The 20,480-nt window shown below is 40.4% G+C and overlaps 1 protein-coding gene across 2 annotated transcripts in view; it reads right to left on the reverse strand.

The window, feature by feature from the left end:
- The window catches only part of SLIT3 (slit guidance ligand 3), a 413,892-nt gene that overhangs the window by 352,117 nt on the left and 41,295 nt on the right, over positions 1-20,480 (reverse strand). For both annotated transcript variants that reach the window (XM_079964761.1, XM_079964760.1), the window contains exon 4: positions 17,310-17,381. In XM_079964761.1, coding sequence (XP_079820887.1) covers positions 17,310-17,381 — 72 coding nt within the window. The remainder of the gene's footprint in view (positions 1-17,309; positions 17,382-20,480) is intronic.

The following is a 20,480-nucleotide window of genomic DNA, read 5'->3' on the forward strand; positions in this document are numbered from 1 at the left end:
TGTATTATCTTTCTTATTCACAGAAACATACGTACACAACTAAAATCAATATGAAAAGTTAGAACCAAACAAGATACAGTGGTACCTCGGGTTACATACGCTTCAGGTTACATACGCTTCAGGTTACAGACTTTGCTAACCCAAAAATAGTGCTTCAGGTTAAGAACTTTGCTTCAGGATGAGAACAGAAATTGTGCAGCAGCGGCGGTGCGGCAGCAGCAGGAGGCCCCATTAGCTAAAGTGGTGCTTCAGGCTAAGAATAGTTTCAGGTTAAGTACGGACCTCTGGAACAAATTAAGTACTTGAGGTTGAGGTACCACTGTATGATGCAGGAGATGCAAAATCACTTTTTGTTTTGCTTTCTTATACTCACTAGCAGCCTCACATGGCTTCTTTGAAGAGAAACAGCTCGGGGGGGGGGGGCTATTTAAACCTTTCCTCCTGTCTGATTTCCCTTATCTAAATCCACACACATCTCCTGAAGCTCAGTGGGAGGAAGTATACAGCTACATACAGTTAACTATGTTTTCCTGTACTCGCCATGCAGAGCGAACAACTTTGGGGTTGGAATTTAGAGTGAGGAAACTGTGTGACGAGAAAAGGAATACACACAGTTCACATATAAACCCAGCACAACTTCCCCAATCCAGCTGAACAGAGATGTGAATTAGTGTGTGAGAGAGACGGAGTGGGAATCAAACAAATGTGGACACTTTAAAACCAATTGGGCTTAATTCTACAAATTAGGGCCACTGATAAAACAGTATATCATACGGATATCATATCATGGTGTAAGAACATGAAGATAAGCTCTGAATACATGGAGAGCCATGTTACACCTTATTCCAGTTGGCTTAGCATGCCGTATTTACACTGCTACAAAGTAATCTCTGAACAACGTTCCTGGACATTTTTGGAATGCGTTGCTTGCCCCTCTTCTTCTTAAGCTTATGTAGGACACACACAAATGCTAACAATGTAAAGAACAATTACTGTTTTGCTGTTCAAGTTTTTTTATTCTAGCATTTGAAATATCTTTTTTTTATTAAACTGAGCATATATAAATGGATATAAAAGCAACTCACATAATTAGAAGACCATGTGTATGCCTTCAGTATTCAAATCCTTATGTTGTAAGATAATGCATGCAATATTTAGAATGACCTCAACATTAGATTGCAAAGATGAAGTTTAGAAGTGTACAGCAGACAGTAGTTCTCCTGCTGAGGAGGCAGATTGCAATGTGCAAAGTAGCCACTATTGTGGAAAAGGTAGCTAAAATGAAAGAAAGGTTTAGTATTTGAATAGAAACAGATTACACACACACACACACACACACACACACTGACAACAGCATGCTAGATCTGGCACCACACCCACACAGTCTGGTGTGCCAACTAAGGTCCACGTTACACAAGACTATTTTTCTCCGGAGAGTGAAGGAAAAAGCATACATACTACATACACACAGTCACATGTGATGAATGCAGATGAGATTATGTACATGTGGTATAAATGCTTTTTCCTACTTGAAAGTCTGTTTTATACTTCAAAGACAATGACCACAAAGGAAAGTAAAACGCTGTTATACATTCCTGCTACATCTGGAGAGAAGTAGACTGGGATACAATATTGTACAAGTACTATGTAGTAATTTTATATTGGTCAGGCAGCCATTTATCATGAAAATTCTTGATAGAGCCGGTTTGCATTTGTAGCCCAGCGTGTCCTATATTTAAGTAGGGAATCTATATAAACTATTTGTTCCTTTGTCTGCCTACTGCCAGCACACTTACAAAAAACCTTGTCAGGCAAACAACAGCCATCAGGACAACAAAAGCTAAACAAACATCATTTTACCAGCATTACAGTATGTTGACAACGTCTCAGTGTGAGCTCTTCACACAAGAGTGTCTTGATGGAGTGACAAAGCAGCATGATGCTATATTTTCACACTTTCCCAGAGCAGTTGGAATTCTAAATAAAAATTGGTGGTACAGGAAGAATACTCAAGGGTACAGTCTTTAAAGTGATGACACCAAGCTGGATATGAGAAAAGACCAGTGCAGTGATCTACAAGACCATGGAGAGAAGAAAAAGCACAAGGTTTTCAGAAGGAAAATGACCATAATTCAGGCTTTAGCAAAATGCAATCTGGCCATTATTTTCAATCATACATTGGAACTGAGATCAATGGAATGGAACGTAAAATACTCACTTTAAAATTTCCCTCACACTCAAATTGCTTTGTTTGCCCTCTGTGATGCTGTCATGCAGCCAAATTCAACTGGCTGTGTAAAGAACTGGCATCATAATCATACGTACTTTCTATGATCCACAAATGGCTGGAATAGTTTATGATGAAGTGAGTCCACCATTAGTATATCTAGTCAGTTAACAGCAATGTCTAGAACTTAATTTACCTAATTTATCAGGTGAATCCTTATCTGGAAAAGAGGGGTGTGGTGGCCATATTAGGTGCTTTTGTTACCTCTTTGTTAATCTGCCCTTGTGGAACCTCTGAAAGCTTTGATGGATACAGAACCCTGTTTGATGAGTACTAAATATTGTGATTGTATTACTTCTGTCTTCGGGTTCTGCAGTGCCACCAATTTGCTTCTGGAATAATACAAGGTACTGGTCTTTAACCTTTGGATCTCTAAACAGTGTGGAATCAAGCCTATACATCTTTTCTTATAGAGTGACTATCTCATGTCCTTAGGTTGCTGGAAGAGTCCCTGTTCTCAATCCTCTATTGGGCCTGGGAAAGGGGGGGGGGGTTGGCTATTGCTATACTGGGTTTTGCAGAATTCCTTTTCCACTGATGCCTATATTCAATTTTTTGAAAATATTCAAGGAAAGGTTAAGCTCTTCTTTTTAAAGAAAGCCTTCCATTTGTTGTTCCTGTTATTCTAACTCGGGTTTTTTGTTGTTGTTAAAAGTTTATATTGTCTTGAACTGTTTTATTATTTTAGAATACAGTGGTACCTTGGGTTACAGACGCTTCAGGTTACGCGATTTCGGGTTGTGCACCGCGCTGAACCCGGAAGTACCGGAACGGGTTACTTCTGGGTTTCAGCGCTTGTGCATGCGCAAAAATACTAAATCACGCTTTGTGCATAAGCACCAAATCAGGACCCGCTCGTGCGCAGACGCGGCACTGCGGTTGCGAACAGTGCGGGTTGCGAACGTGCTTCCCGCATGGATCACGTTCGCAACCCAAGGTTCCACTGTAATGAATTCATTTTCGAAATGTGGTTTCATAATTGTAATAATAAATATTACAATAGATTAGTCTAATTGCCAATTTCTCTTATCATGCCCACAATACAGATAATTTATGATAATGAAAAAATGGATGTTAAGAACTATTCTGTATCCTCTGAAGGCACCTCACAGCTCTTAGCCAAGATTTTATCTTTCAAACTAATGCTCGTATTCTTCCCACTGCTCTAAGATTCTAAAGCAATGCACATTAAAACAATATTTGAATAAAATAAGGCAAAGTTGTTGTTTCTTCTTCTGTCAAATGGAAATGTACTTATTTGCTCACAGCTCTCCAGTAATTTCTGTGAATGCTTTAAGAGTGCTGTAATGATGGCATGCCCCTAACATCAATAAGCTGTAATCAAACAGTCAACTCTTCCCCCCCCCCCCCCCCGTGAATGAAATATGGCAGCAATTTGACATCCCAGCAGTGCTTTGCTCTCCTGAACCCTGGCAGTGACCCAAGAGATTTGCACTCCACTGCTAATCAGAGAACTAGCCAAGGCCATTTCCCACGACATAGCTGAAATTCTCCTGCTGCTTACCTTGTCTGATTCAGTTACCAAGCCACGCCAAAGCTATTCGCTGTATTCCTGATTGTCAATCATGGCACTTTTCCACTAGACACTCCCTGTGCTGCACACTCCAACCTTGCTAAGAGATGCTGTGGGACAACTCAGCTATTTCTCCATGTCCACTGCGGCCTAGTATCATTAAGTGACTTTGACCAGGAGAGAAACTATCCCACCAAAAGCAGACAAATAGGAAGGAGCACAAGCATTTGAGAATTAAGCTGAAGCTCAAGTCCTAGTGCTGGAAGATATGTTCACAGGTACTATGTTCACATTGGTGTATTTACTGCTGGAAATTCCAACCTAACAATGGGACACCCCTACAACAATAACAACATGTAGAAAAGCCCCTATTTATTTATTTATTTATTTATTTATTCGGTTATGTCAATCTCTACACCACCCTTCAATATACTCGCAGGGCAGTTTCAAACAATGAGTGAAATTATACAATTAAAAAATAAAATACAGCAGTAAAACGATGATGATTAAAAAGTTAAAGCTGTGCACAAAGCTGCAACAGTCAAACCATCACATTATTAACACTTAAAAGGCCTGAGAGAATTAAAGAAGGTCTTTGCAAGCACCAAAAGGATGGCAAAGTAGGCATCAGGTGAGCCTCCTGGGTGAGAGATTTTCAAAAATAGCTTACCACAGCTGAGAAGGTCCTCTCCCCCAGGTATTCACCCACCTTTAGGTTTCATTTGATAGTATATATGATAGTTTTCATGATGCATTTGTTATGGTGAAAAACCATAAGAGGCAGAGAACCTGTATCTAATCCTGAGTACTGATACCAAGCACCAGGATATGGTGAGAGAAGGATTCAGATGGTGCGTGAACATCCAGCTGTGACCAACAGGGAAATCAGACCTACAACCAACAAGCCAGAGTGGGAAGGGCAATAATCTCTCATTCTATAATGGCTCCCACAACTCAGTTACTCCTTGCTCTGAGCAAACCAAACTGGATCTCTCTTAAAACTGGTTGTGAGCTTCTGTTATCCCCCAACCTCTTGCCTCAGCTTTACCTGAGCCACGTCTTGCCTGAAGTTAGGTCTGAGAATCATGAGATCATAATATACTTCTCACAGTGGGTCCAATGGAGTTCACTCACACAATAGAGAAAGTATTGATAAAAAAAGCAAACAATATGGTTGGACCTTGAACTCTAGGAAACAGCTCTGAGCATGTTCAGAACAAATGTATTGGCTACTGGATCTACCAGAATAGATCTGCTAGTGTGGCTGGATTGCCATCAGGACAACAGGGGGGAAGGAAAAACTGCACAAGCAGGGATAATACCCAGGAGCTCCATTAACATACAGATTTAATATTGCAATGTCCTGTCCCATCCAGCCCCCGAAACAGATGGGTGGGAACTCCCAGACATAGCATTACATTTGGACCAAGACTGAGTAGTACAGAGAACTGACTGGTCAGACAATAGGAGACTGACAGAAAAGGATCTAGGACTCTCTCTACATTGAAATGAATTGTGGCAGGATGTGTTGGGAGGAAAATAGTGTGGCTTTCAGATTTTGAGGGAAACTTTTTTACCAATTCCTTCACAATTCACTTGGTAGGCCTAAGTCCTGGTTTTCTGGATGGATCAGCCTCCACTGACTTTCACTGGGGAGAAGGAGAAATGAGGAAAGGAAACAATACAACAAACTAAAATACTATAAATCAACAATAGCATGTCATTATTTGTAATCATGTTTCAAAAGTAGCCTGTCAATAAACAATGTTTACTAACAACTTGGGTGCCCATCAGCCACATGGGACCCTAATTCTGCACATACTTGTGCATACCTATAAATCTACCACTGTTTATGATGAAAATGTTATTTATTTATTAAGATCTCTTTTGGGCTTTCCAACCAGAACCCCCAAAGCAGTGCACAACATGCATAAAAATACAGGCATTCCACTTAAAAACTCACTCTTGAAACAAAGATATTTATATTTAAATGTTCATTATAAAACCCTCAATTGCTTATATAAATGAGGTATCCATGATTTTACAGTTCAATTTGAGCCCTGGCAGATAACCAATTCACAATAGTTTAAAAACAAAAACAAAACACCATCCTTTTATTTCTCAGGATTAGTCAAATTAGGATTAGCAGATCAGTGTCTCTGGAAGAAATGCTGTCTGTTTCATTTAAGTAGCACTCAGATCACATGCCAGAAATGGCACTTAACTTTCTGACATAATTTATTTTCTTTATGCAGTTTTATCTAACAATTCATTCACACATTGTTAAGAAGGTTCCCAAATGAAACTCTTAAAACACATCTATGGGTCAAAAAGAGAAAGCATGTAACACAAGGACACTGAGACTTGATCCTACCAAATCAAAAAGTCAAGAGGTAGGGTACATTAGCTAAAGCATTTAAATAGTTTTACTTTTCAATGGTAATTTTATTGGCAATCTCTTGTTTATCAGTACTGTACATAGTGGGGATCATTCCATAGTTTTTTGTTTTAATTTTTTTGCAGTGCAAATATATATTTAATATGAAAACTTGCCTATTTAGCTCACCAACTACAAAGTCCTTTAATCAATCAACTACCAGAAAGTCTTTTGAATTGTGTTTCACACAATCCCCCCCCCATCAGTTACCTAAGAGCCAATCACAAAACCACAGCATGTACTAATTCCATCATCAGAAGTTTCCATGGAAGTACAAGAGAAGGAGAGAATGAACTATTAGAAATAGCCTTTTATGTGCTGTCACAGAAAGGTGAACTTACTCAGGAAATAAACAATCACTGGTGTTTCATCAGGGTATATTTGTACCTTCTTTGGGGATAGATAGATAGATAGCATATCTATCTATCATCTATACATACATACATACATGCATGCATGCATGCACACCCACACACAGTTATTAACCCAGCATCTTCCACAGCCACCCTATTGGAATATTTTTCCCTAAACAAAATTATGTGAACAGTCATTTCTAGAATTACAGATACATTCCAAACTCAGTTTATGTAGCAACAAGTATATTTATTTACTGACCTATAAACCAGTGTGCAACTGACATAACATCTTCAGCTACACAAACTTCTTCCTCAGCATTTGTTCCCAGACACAGGACTCAAGGCAGCTTACAGATAAAACAGGAACAGGAAATAATTATATACTACATGTTAATATCCATGTTCTACCTCCTCAGTCATTTTCAAGAGGGCTACAGTGATCAAGCAAACACTATGCAGGTATAGTACTCTCAAATTCTGTCAAAACAAATCTCCCTGAAGTCAAGAACAACTTGAGTTGATGCTTCCTAGATTTAGCTATGAGAAATGATCTACTCAGTTTTCTCCAAGGGTTGTGAAAAGGATGGGGGTGGATGAGGATTTAGGAAGTGTTTTAAAGCCACAAATAAGGAGCTTAATATAAATAAGAAAAGAGGTAGCTGCTAAACTGACCTGCTATGCTGTTAATCACAAGTTGCACACATGGACACATCCATCAAACTTATAATAGTTGGTAGACCGTTTACTTCTTGATCCCAAAAATATTCATACATAAGAAGGACATGTGAAAATCAACTATTAGCTCACAACTCCATTAATACAGGATGTCAGAGCTGCCTCTAGGTCCCAGCTCACAGAGGACCAACGCTAGGCTGTCGTAATGTACAAAAGTCTTTATTGAAGTTCAATTTCCATTTCAAAGCCGCAGCGCACAGCCCTACATCTTAAACCCTAGATCGGCGAAGTCCCGTCTGAATCTCCTCCCCTCTGACACCGGTTTAAGATCCTAGCCCTGCTCCACCTTTTCCGCTGCTCTCTTCACCTCTGGGTCCTCCTGCCCGCTGGGGCATTGCCCTTTCTGGACTCCTCTGACGCTGAGTCGCTTAGCTCCTCCCCCTGCCTCCGGCGGGCTTTAGGACCCGGTTCCCAATCCTCATTCTCTGCTGTCCCGCGCTCCTGTACATTTGAACTTGCCTCTCGCGCCAACCCAGTGACCTTCCTCCTAACCGTTACACTACTTCTGTCACTGCTTCCCTCTTCCGAGATACTGGCCGGATCTGACCTCCCCTCCGTTGTCTGACTCTCTGATGGAGGCGTGGTCAGCCCTGACTCCTCTCCTCTCCCTGCTGGGGGAGACGCTACTCCCGATACCTGTGATTCTTCCCCCCACTATGCTCTGGTGGGGAAGCTGGTCCTGATTTCCAACTGCTGCTCTGGGAGTCCCCGCTGGCCCCTTGCTTCTGGGGTGTCCCCCTTGGGACCCCCCTTGCCCTGGCCACCGGCGCCCCCTTCTGTGAATCTTCCGATTCGCTGGAGAGGCTCATGGAATCCCTCGGTCCACTGTCCTCTTCTCCTACACTCCCCTCGGATTCTTCCCCTTCGCTCTCCATCTCCTCTCTTCCCTGTGCCTCTGCTCCTGAGCCCCTGACACAGGATTCCTAAGGGACGCGGGTGGCGCTGTGGGTAAAACCTCAGCGCCTAGGACTTGCCGATCGCATGGTCGGCGGTTCGAATCCCCGCGGCGGGGTGCGCTCCCGTTGCTCGGTCCCAGCGCCTGCCAACCTAGCAGTTCGAAAGCAGCCCCGGGTGCAAGTAGATAAATAGGGACCGTTAACTAGCGGGAAGGTAAATGGCGTTTCCGTGTGCTGCTCTGGCTCGCCAGAGCAGCTTCGTCACGCTGGCCACATGACCCGGAAGTGTCTGCGGACAGCGCTGCCTCCCGGCCTCTAGAGTGAGATGAGCGCACAACCCTAGAGTCTGTCAAGACTGGCCTGTATGGGCAGGGGTACCTTTACCTTTACCTTTAAGGCCTGCTTATGTGAGAACTTGAACTCCCAATTTTCTTAATCCTTGCTATAGCTGAACTGTTTTAAATGGCATAGCTAGCTTCCCTATGTTATTCTTTAGATTTCAGTAGAAGACATGATTTTGCAGTTTCCTATTCATCTGGAATCTGAACAGCTGATTTGCAAAATAAAATGGCTATACAATAAATTAAGGTTTTGTGCAGACATGTTATCTATGGTTTATTTTCTTTAACCATTGTGTCAGATGGCAGTGGTGGCTGCTCATGAGTAACCAGGCAGGACTCCGACCTGTCTTTTACAGGTTTTATTTGGTGCAAAACCATTTACAGTGCAGAACCACAAGTTCATGTCTGCCTCAATCGCTAGCAGAATCCAGGAGTGGTCCCTTCCAGGTCCTCCCCCAACATAAGAACTTAGTCACCCCCAGCCGTTTCCTTCCTTCTTTGCGTTTTAACCCTCTGCGCAAGGTGGGCGAAGGAAGAGGCATGTTTCCCTCCTGGCCAGCCTGGCAAGGAGCACTGCTGAGGCTCCTAGCAACATCCTCTAGCCTTTTCCCCTCCTTTCCCCTGGAGGTGTGGCTTTCCCCACCCTCAGACTGACAAGGTGCGGCGCTGGGGCTCCCAGCAGCATCCTCTGGTCCCTTCCCCTCTTCCCCACTGGAGGTGTGGCTTTCTCCACCACAGGAAGAGGAACTGCTTCACAAGATTTTCAGAGGTTCCCTGTATCCCAACGGCCCCTCTGCCTCCCTTCCCTGTTCCGATGGCAGTTCCATGACACATGGCTAAGTATTACATCACCTAAATGAAGGTTAGGGGATTAGTTTGCAAATCAGGATGTGGAATTAGGTGTGCAGTAAGTATGTAAAACATGGTTTCATTGTACATCTGTCACCTTAACCATGGTTAAGACAACAGACCATGGCTAGTACTAACCACTGTGAAACATTCAACTTCTTTTGGCTGAAGTTAGTTAACAATATATATGCTCCACTTGTTGACAGAAACAAAAGCATTTTAGAGTGAACACATTTTAGGAAATGATTAGCAAACATCTTTTATCCACATTTTTTTTTTTTACATGCTAGTATAAGATGGAAATTCACCATCAACTGCAAATAGGCCTTTTTCCTATCTTCAGAAATTATTTTCTGGATGTTTCTGAACTAAACTGCTTTCAGGTCCTTGGTTTGAAGAAATCCATTATCAGGCAACAGTCTGAGATTGTGCTTTCAGCTGGTTCTAGTCACAGTGATGGATGTCTCTCTTGTGGCCTATGTTGAATCTGGCTATGAAGTTCATTCACATCTTACACGCAAAGCTCTGCAAATAGTACAGACATACTAAATTGGATATACTCGAAGCTTTCTTAGCCAGCTTCAGATTCCTGCTATATACTATAAAGCAATCTAGCATGGCTATCTTCTACATTTTTAGTACTAAATTTGTATTTTGCAACAATTTTCATGCAAATGTATATCATAACAAACAGGCAGAAATTTGTCTGAGTTTTTCATGTATCAATGATTTTAAATTTCTTCCCCTGAATTCACTTCAAATAAAATATTCTACAGTATGAGCCTCCTGGAAACAACCTGATACCAGACAAAAAATATATATATTACTGGTGTGAACTAGAATAGTTCCCTTGCACAAGTGATTACGTCCTTTCCTCACACAAATTACTGGTATTACAAACTACAGTGTAAAATTCGCATGAAGCAACAGAAACGTAGATGGCACACGGGTTTCCCCACTTTTCTGAAAAGTCCCTTGTGAAGTACACTCCCCACCCCCATTCCATTCACAGCATGCTTAGAATGGTGTTTTGTTTTTGATTTTTACCTGGGGCTATATACTGTTTTGAGTACATGTTCCATTGACCAATATTTGTAGAAACTTTCAAAATACAGTCGTACCTTGGTTCTCGAATGCCTTGGTACTCATACGTTTCGGTTCCCAAACGCTGAAAACCCAGAAGTGAGTGTTCCGGTTTTCAAATGTTTTTCAGAAGCCAAATGTCCAATGCTGCTTCCGCTTGAGTGCAGGAAGCTCCTGCAGCCAACCAGAAGATGTTCCTTGGTTTTCAAATGTTTCGGGAGTCAAACGGACTTCCAGAACGGATTACGTTCAAGAACCAAGGTACGACTGTATAAAACTGATCAATATTTGTTCAGGTTATAGGTATTGGTAGTGTGTAGGATTTTCCAAAGTGATGCCTGGTAATATTTAAATGCCAATCTATTAAAGAAAGATAAAATCCACACACACACCCCAGAAAACTAGTGTTCAGGTTACCAATTAGCAAATTATTTATTACATTTGTGTCTTCTTCCCTCCCTCAAACAAATTCAAGGCAACTATATAGGAATATCAAATTTTATCTAAGCACAAACAAGTGATATTTCTTAGAGTAATAAGTAGTTAGCCTAGAGTGCATAAATGCTCTGGGCAGCTTAACACTGGTAAGGCCATTAAAAAACACACACCATTCTGGCAAGAGCTTCTGCCCTTCTCAAAGAGCCCAGAAATAGGCAAGAACTGTCCCAGACTTCACAGTGAGCCTCTAAGAGATTCAGGAAGCAATGAAACTATTTTCTGAGCCTCTCTGAAGGCAGCACTAGGTCAAAAAAAACAACCACCCCCCACACACAAAAAAGCACATGCCAGCCTCCAGGGAAAGGAGCATGCTCAGAACTAGAGAGCAGTACAGGAACTTACTTGAAGGCGCTCAAACACCTTCAAAGATCAGCATGGCCTCAAAATTAAGTTCCTGCTACTTTTAAGGACAGTCCCAAAACTGAACTAAATGTCAGAAGAATGTAAAAAAATGGAAAATGGAAATCCTTCTCCACACCTGCACCTGGGATTTGGTATTATCATGCATTGTTGTATATTTCAGAATATTACATGTTTCTTATATTTTATTTTATTTTTAAAAAAAGAATTACCTTGCCCCTAGAAGCAAGGGCTAGGTCAATAGCAAACACATATTTTGACTAGCTACCAAGGACAGAAGAGCACATTACAAATGCACAAGTGCACACTTAATTTTTGGTTTAAATGCACATGGAAAAATGAATGGTATTCATACAAATAGATGTTTGAAAACACCTGTTACCGGATTGGCTGGTGTGCATGGACATGTGTATGTTCACTGGAAAACCTGTGTTTGATGCTACACAAGTCTATGAATTCGTCTGTGTGGAGATTTAAACCCAAGTATCCTTGTACCAGCGCTACAGTCTATGAACAGCTTTGCACTTGCTTTCAGTTACTGCACAATCTGGTATCTACATTAAGTCTATGATTTTCAGAAGAAAATTCTAACCACTAATTGGGCAGAAGAAGAAGACAAAAAGAGAAAAAAATATTTTTTGTTCTGTTCTGTTAAGAGAATTAAGAGTTCTCTTTCTGAACGTTGTGAAGACATTTCCTATACAACAAAATCTTTGCTAGTTATCAGTGGTGTGTTGTTGGTTTTTTTAAAAAACACACACAAAACAAAATCAACCAGTCTATTTGAAACTCATGATTATCCCTTTACATTCACTGTTGCTTCTCTTTCCATTTTGCCACATTAGAAAAAAAGGGAAACATCTGCACATATTAGTTTTGAGTAGCTAACTTCACACAGGGGAGACTGGAAATCCAGGATGGAACCTCGATTATTCACTTTCTGACATCCCCTCATTTGTTTCCTACTCATTTCAGATAATTTGTTAACGTTCCTTTCATACTTCAAGAAAATAAACAGAGCCCTCTGCCTCACTTGGAGTAGACTGAACCAAAAGGTGCCATAAGGATTTGCAACCAGAGTCACTTTTCCAGACATGATTTTGTTCAAATTATGCCATTTAGAGTCAGCACGCAATGCAAGCAATAAAAATAGCTCCAGCTTGATAAATGGTACAAGAGCCTCTCAGCAGTCTGTAGTTCTCACCTCTGACCTAGTGAACATCCTTTCAAACCTGAAGTGCCCCCAGGAGAACTGGTGTTCCTTGTAATTATTTACCATCTTCTGAGCAGACCTGCTGGGATCTGTACACAGTAAAGCCGCAATTCCTGAATGAGCCAAAACCATAGCAACCTCTGCTTAATATGGTCATGTTCATTTTGCCCTGGCAGTGCTTAATCATTTGAGCTCGTTTACAAGGTGAGCCACTTGCGCCTGCTCTCACATGAGAGGGGACCTTTAATTTAAGGGCACATTCTCACAAGGCACTTGCCTCACAAGGTTAGCTTTCTCTCTCTAAATAACTGCACAGTGCGAAAAAGGCTCTCGTCTGCATCAGATCCCAAGTAATGTCAAGGCACACTTCAAGGTGCTGTTTTTATATATTTAGCCCTAAGCAGTTGGGGCACAGATATTAGGAACAGCCCTGTCCCACCACGTTCACAACAAGTACACAACTAGGCTTCAGAAGAAATTTCTTTTTTGCTTTATTGTAATGTTAAAAGTAGATACAAAGGGGAGAGATATAACAGGGTATGTAAAAGTGCCTCTGTGCGTCATTTGAGCCAAGGAGCTTTCCAGAGACAAGTTATGGGAGAGACAAGCTTCTTGTTCCCAAGATGCTAGAAGTTAGATCTTTCCTACAGTTTTCTGGGGCCTTTAAAAATAATAGTCTTGACAGGCTTTTGTGCATTTCCTTCTAATAACCAGGACAATGTTTAAGAGACATCATTTCAAGGGGGCACTTGATTGGAAATGCATGTTTGAAATTAGACATGCTCTTAAAAAAAATAGGAAGAGCAAAACTAAATCAATTGTTTCAGCTCACCGCTAATTTAAAGGAAGGACCTCCTGTTTTTCTGCATAGTCTATTTATTCCTCTTCTAGCTCTTGTTGGGTTTGAAGGTCTTGGGCTTGTTTGGAGCTAGCTTTCTAAAAGGAAGGTTTATGGGGTAATTTTTAATCAGTTTTAACATAATTTTCCAATTTTATCTTGCTAGTTTTATTGGGGTTTTTTATTTGTTTTAAAGTAATTGCTGCCTACTTTAAGACATAAGGTTGAAACAGAATTGAAGGTGTAGGAAATATTGCCCCAAACTGTCAACTTCGCCAGTTGAAGTTTGACTTCACTTTTGTTTCCCCATCTCACAACCACAATCTAATCCATCTTCACCTACATTCTACCAAATTATTCTTAAACCTATGGGAAATGTATTGCACAATAATCAGTGAGCTATCATGGTGAACTGTTATCAAAACCCAACAATAACAACAGAAATATGTCAAACTAGACACAATTAAAAAGCAGTTAATGAACCACATGGGAGCAAAAAGAAGCACCACACCAATGATAGACATTTTTGTTTGTATAACTGCATACACATAAAAGAAAGTACCTCCGGTACTTCTCAATTAATCCAAAGAATTCCTTACAACAGAAGAGTGGGGGCTGGTGTTCACTGGGACTAGTAAGGTGGAAGACAGAGGGAAAAATAGTAGGTGGGGCCAGAGCAAAGGACAGAAAGATCCAACTAATTCTAGTTTTGTTCTACCCTCCTGCCTGCTGAGTTCTACAAGGACAACACTGAGACTAAAGCAGAGGTGGTGGAGGAGGAAGAAGAAGCTGACAGTCAACACCACTTCCTGGGCTGGTTGTAAGTAAGAGGACATAACAGAATAATGTACTTAATGGTCACTAGCACAAGTGACTTAAAAAAGAAGACTTGTTAGTCCAAAAGTAAAACCAACCTACTTTAGGTGGGTTACTCCCAGGTAAATGATATCTATCTTAGTCAAACCAAAAGAGGATCATCAACACTATGACATGTTAAATCATGATTAGAAATTTCATGCCATCCTTTACTATTTAGGTTCCATCAAATTCCCATAACCTGGCCAAAACCAAGATGAAGAAGGATGTTGACACAGTAGTTCTGGTATTACGCTGCTAAACTTAAGGAAAACAAGTAAAGGCCTCAGAGGATCCTGCCTCCTTTCACAAAAGTCCTCTGAGCTTCTTGTTGCTGCCAGAGGCAGATTTAGGGGAGCACAACCAGTTCACCCGCATTGGGCACAAAGCTGAGAGGGCACTGCAGGAGGCGTCACAAAAATGATGACCAACGGAAGGTGAGAGGAGTTGTGTGTACTGAACTTTGACATTGTACAGGGCGCCACTGGAATTTTAAAGCCCAAAGTCTGCCACTGCTGCTATGCTCGTGCTGGTACAAACAACAATACATCATATACAGATGTTCTGTTAGCCTGATATAGTAATTAAAACTTGATGCAGTCATTCAGAAGGAACTGTTAAGTTCAAACTGATGCTTGTTGATGGCTCACCATCACCACCAAAAAACCAGAAAAACAATTTGAGCATTACCCAAGGAGGAAGTATGTGCAAGGAGAAAAGCTAACTAGTCTTCCCGCAAGTTGTATGGTTGGCAGGGCTCAACTGTTCAAGGTACAAGTTTTGGTTTTTCAAATATCAATGAAACTTGATATCCATTGTTAGATGGAAATCATAAATGTTAACTTTGTTTTGATCACATAACTAAAGAATGAACACTGTCTAGCCCACTAACTTCTTTATTACTTATATGTGGATTCAGCGATCTGAATGTCTATTTCAAGAATCATTTTCTAGAAGTGGTATAGATTGAAACAGAAGTGATTCAGTTACAAGTACCTCAATTCAGACATTTCTATCTCCCTCCCCTCTCCCTCTTCTTCCTGACCTTTTAAAAATGCTTTGCCTTTTATATTGGGGGCAGGAAAGTATAAGTAAAGTATCGTAAAACTTTAATAAAATGACCTTGGAAGAAAAAGCAAACATGCAATGTATGAACTCCAGACTCCTCCTCCTGGCAAGAAAGGATAGAATAAGGCATGCATCAAACTCCTTTAACAAGATGCTTGTTCCATTTTAAGGTTGATTCTCCTGTATATTCCTACCAGTAATATCAAACAGATGTTACAAAGGACCATAGAAATAATTATAGATGTTGCAGACATATTCTGTATTGAAAGATACTATAATTTGATTGCTTCCTTATAACTTTGGCTTTTACAGACCTGTCCAAGTGGTTTATTTGTTTCATTTATACCTTCAGAGGATGCATACCTTCCTCATAGTTATGTAAGTTGCTGGAGAAAATACCAAGGCACAACATATTTGCATTCAGCTACATTTGAAAATTTGAAGTTCTTAATTAAATAGCTACTGGAAGTATAAGTAATGAAAAGCCCATGTTTGAAGGAGCTGACACTAAAATCCAGGGAAACTTTGTCTCAGTAGACAAGAGAGTTGTTACCTTTTAGTGCTTCATTCTTGTACAGTAAAAATATTTGCAAAGCTTAACTTCACATTTTTTTGTGAAAATGAAGTTATCTTCTTGTAGGAAATACCTGGCATTTTTCAAACAACCTTTATCATCTTTGCTATTGTTAACTTTGGCTAGAAACAAAAGATCAACTTATTGACTGGCACAGAGGACAGGAAAAAGGTGAATGCTGAATGCTGGCTGATTGCTAGGTCTATTAATATTCTGAGAGCCATGCATATGCTGTGACTGCCAGATTATCAACAGCATTTTTAATTTAAGCTTTTATAGTGAATGGGATTCTTTTGCAAACGTACCTTTTCATAAACCTAGAAAAAACCTTTTTGTATGTGAGCTATCAGAGTAAAGTCTTTCAGAATGTCGGGGGCAGAAAATGTTCCAACACATCTATCCTAACCACCCCACACCTAGTGCTAATGACTGGGGAGGATGGTGCACAATCACCTCTCTACTAGTCCCTGTCAGAAGAGTATATCACTGCTGACCAGGTGCTGTGGGGAGTGGGACTGTTCTGCCACAGGAGAGACTTCTGCTCCACTCAAGCGGACAGTAAGCTACCACCAGTCATAGACTGTGAAAATACCCTGAAAAAGAGTGTTTCTGGGCAGGCTGAGAGGTAGGATCCTGGTTGCTTTGGGAAACTCTGTGGATTTCCTGGGGGACTTTGTGCCCCCCCCCCCCCGTCTGGAGCTGGCCTAGCTCCACTAGAAGAAAACAATGTGTGCATCCCATCCTGTCCCGTCCCGTTCCGTCCCTTCCCCATCCCATTCCCTCTGGCCTGCAGCAGCCAGCAGGGCTTTCCATGTGGTAAAGAACCCGCCACTCCTTCCCATCCCCTCACTAGGGCTGCTTTTCCCATTTCTCTTATAAATCACTGTACTGTAAATTTAAGTTAGGCGAGGCTGCAAATTCAATGGCTTGACCATTCTTGCTTAAATTCAAGTTAACCCATGTCTTGCAAATATTTCAAGACACGTGACAAGTGACAATCATCACAGAGACATAAGAGATATTTCCATCAAGAAACGTAAGTGATTACAGCACAGCTGTAATCACAGCGTGAATATACCAAAACCACTCTCTTTGTGGTTACCAACTTCTCAGACTCCTCCTGTATAAAATATGTTGAAAATGAGTTGTAACATCAGCAACCTTCAATTTCTAAATAAATCTACAGCACCAGTAAAAGGAGAAGGAAATGTTTCTCAAATTTGTTACTCGAATATGTTTTTCAGCAAAGAGTTTGTACAATAAACCAAGACACAGCTCAAAATCCACTTCAAGAAGGCATCATACCAAAACCTCACAGCCAAAATTGCTGACTAAAGAACCAAACAAAGCACTTATACTATGCCAAAAATAAAAACTATACTTACAGTCTGGTCAGTTTCAGCGTGTTCTGAAAAAGCAGCTCTGGAAGAACTTGAAGTTTATTTCTGTTCAGCCGCCTAAATAAAGAATGACCAAAGTTAACAAAGATTATTTGCAGACTCTTCTAGGACAGCAAATGTTATGAACAATAACAAATGATACTCTACACACAGAATCTTTCAGGGTTTGTTTTTTTTAAGAGTCTGATCTTTGGGGGGACAGGGACAATTGCAGTAAACCTTGAACCCAAGCTTTCTTTTCAAATTTTAACTTTTGTGTCTAAGAAGCCTTTCTCTGCCTGTTGCCACACTCCTATCCCAAGAAAATATGACAGAGGGCACAGGGCAAAGAGAGGGATCCTGTTGAACTGAAAACTCCAGGTTTTTTGAGTATCCAACAGGAAAATTTGAAAACCCACATGGCTTTTGAAGCAAACCCAGGATCACACACTGCTAATTACAACTGGTTTCTAAGTATGGAAACCCTGCTTTTTTGAAACTTTAAAGATGCCCTCATTTATACTGTGCTAAGATATATTGGAGATCTTGAAGGATCCAATTCCAGCATTGTTCGTATCTATGACTGTATTCACATCTGCAATATAGTTTTCACCATCTACAATTACATTGTGCTTGTTCCATTACTCCAAACACTTCTTTCCTTTTTGTTCCATTTCCAAGGAGTTACATCAGAGCATGCTACGATGCTCAAGTCCGGATTTATTCAGTTGCAGGCAGAATAACACATAGTGTATAAAAAGACACTTCTCTTTCCACTAAGCATCTAGGTTCTGAAATAGGCATACCATTTATATTCTTGCTCCTTTGTTATATTACCAAACTATTTCTTTTTCAGCATTTAATTTCCTATGTTATGGTTCATTTAAAAACCCTATGCAGAAGAAGTGAGCCATATAGTACAAACTCCAAGAGCTTCTTTAGACACACCAGTTACACTTTATGACTGATTTGAGATTTGTGAAAATCACTCATACTAAGCCCTTAGATAACTGCTAAAACCCACAGATGCAGCAGGACTAAAGCCACAGTTATTCTCTCTTTACACATAGGACCTTAAGGAAGTCGAGGCTCTAGGAACCAGCATCACCTCATCACTGTTCTCTCCCTGATAACAAGATTCCACAGATATAATTTCTATACACTATCCTGGGCACTTCATCTAAGTACATCACAACCTTAATAGGATCTAACAGAAGAAAACAAAATACATTAATATACAGTATCAGTTAACAAACTGGGAGTGTGATTGAGGAAGGGCAGCCCATATTTGTGTTAGTATTGTTAACAGCAACAAAAAAATGTTATAATATTTTGTGTTCCTTAGCTTCTAATCCACCAGCTTTTCAAAAGAGATGTGGAATTTAGCAGCTGGGCCAGCAATGCTTTCTTTAGACGTAAAGCTGAGACTTATTATTGGGAACATTTGGGTGTAACTTTGTCATTGTTTAGTTTTGCTAAAGTTATATGAGCTAATCAAATTTATTTGAGACAGCTGCATTTTTTTCTATATATGTTACAGTTAATGTGTGAATTTAGCTAATAACAATTAGTGTGTAAAATGAACCATCCAACTCCAACCATTTTGTACATCAGCTAGTTATTTTGTATATTATTTTGTATAAATTGCTAGCTATTGCTTAGAAAAGTACTAGATTACAGTCATACCTCGGGTTGAAGTTGCTTCAGGTTGAGTGCTTTCGGGTTGCACTCCGTGGCGACTCCGGAATAACGGAACATGTTACTTCCGGGTTTCGCCGTTCACGCAGACGATCAAATTGACGTCACACGCATGTGCGGAAGTGGCCAATTGCAACCCGTGGGCGTGGGTTGCATTCGCTTCAGGATGTGAACAGGGCTCCGGAACGGATCCTGTTCGTATCCAGAGGTACCACTGTACTATTAATGTGAGCAAAATAAAAATATACTGGAAGACTACATCTGTTTATATTTGGATTCTTTATGCAAAATATGTTTATAGACAATATTTTCAATAAAGTTTTCTGAACAAGGAAAATTTTTATTTCACTAAGTTCTGAAAGGAAAAGCAATGAATGCAATCTGTTTAGTGCTACTCTGAATTTAACACATGGTTTATTGAACATAGGCACTGAAGGAAAACATAAAAAACAGTTGAAATAAATAAAAAAATTGTCCAGTAGCACCTTAGTTGGTCTCTAAGGTGCTACTGGACAATTTATTTATTTTTAAAATTTCAACTGCATCAGACCAACACGGCTACCTTCCTGAATAAAAAAAGGTTGTGAACCCAGCTCCCATTCTATAAGAGACCATAGGAGAGGAAGTGTTTGAATATGGAAACAAGGCTCAGATGAAGTAGAAAGGAGCCGATCACATTGGCTGGCCACTACAAGACAGAGTCCTACATGATTAAGGGACCATGGGTGAATTCCTGATCCACCTGACCCTTTCTTCCTCTTCCCAAAGTAGACTACAGGTCATAATAAGATACTGCCTTCCTTTTCCTTGGGACATCTTTCTCTCTATATACACAAGAAAGGATTATATTGTCTTATACATGGCCTGAGTGAAATGTGAAAACAATACTTAAAATATATACTTAAATGTTCTTCCTCCCTAGAATTTGTTTCTGACATTTAATCTGCTTCTGAAGAAACCTTTAACTCTGAAAGTCCAGGTCAATTGATAACTTGTGTCATATCCAATAAGCATTATCAAAATATTGTGTCACTAGTATCTTCATATGGTTTACATATATTTAAATATGATATATTCTTGATAACTTTCATGAACCAAAATAAAAGCACTTGCCACAACTCAGAAACAGAGAGGGTCTTACCAGCCAGGTTAGGAGGACCAGTGGTGTAAGCTGTGAGGGTTCTGGATGCAGGCCTCAACACTGAACTGAGCCTGACAGCCAGAGGCCCATATCCATAGTTTCTCATGCATTCAACCAAAATCTACCAAAAACAGAGGTAGGTATCAATCATGATACTAATAATCAAGATACCCATAAAGCCTTGTTTGGTCTTTGGTGGTGGGCTAGGACGGCCATAGGCAAACTTGGCCCTCCAGATGTTTTGAGATTACAATTCCCACCATCCCTGACCACTGGTCCTGTTAGCTAGGGATTGTGGGAGTTGTACTCCCAAAACATCTGGAGGGCCAAATTTGCCT

This window comes from Podarcis cretensis (genome assembly GCF_951804945.1).
Source record: "Podarcis cretensis genome assembly, chromosome: 2".
Lineage (NCBI taxonomy): Eukaryota > Metazoa > Chordata > Lepidosauria > Squamata > Lacertidae > Podarcis > Podarcis cretensis.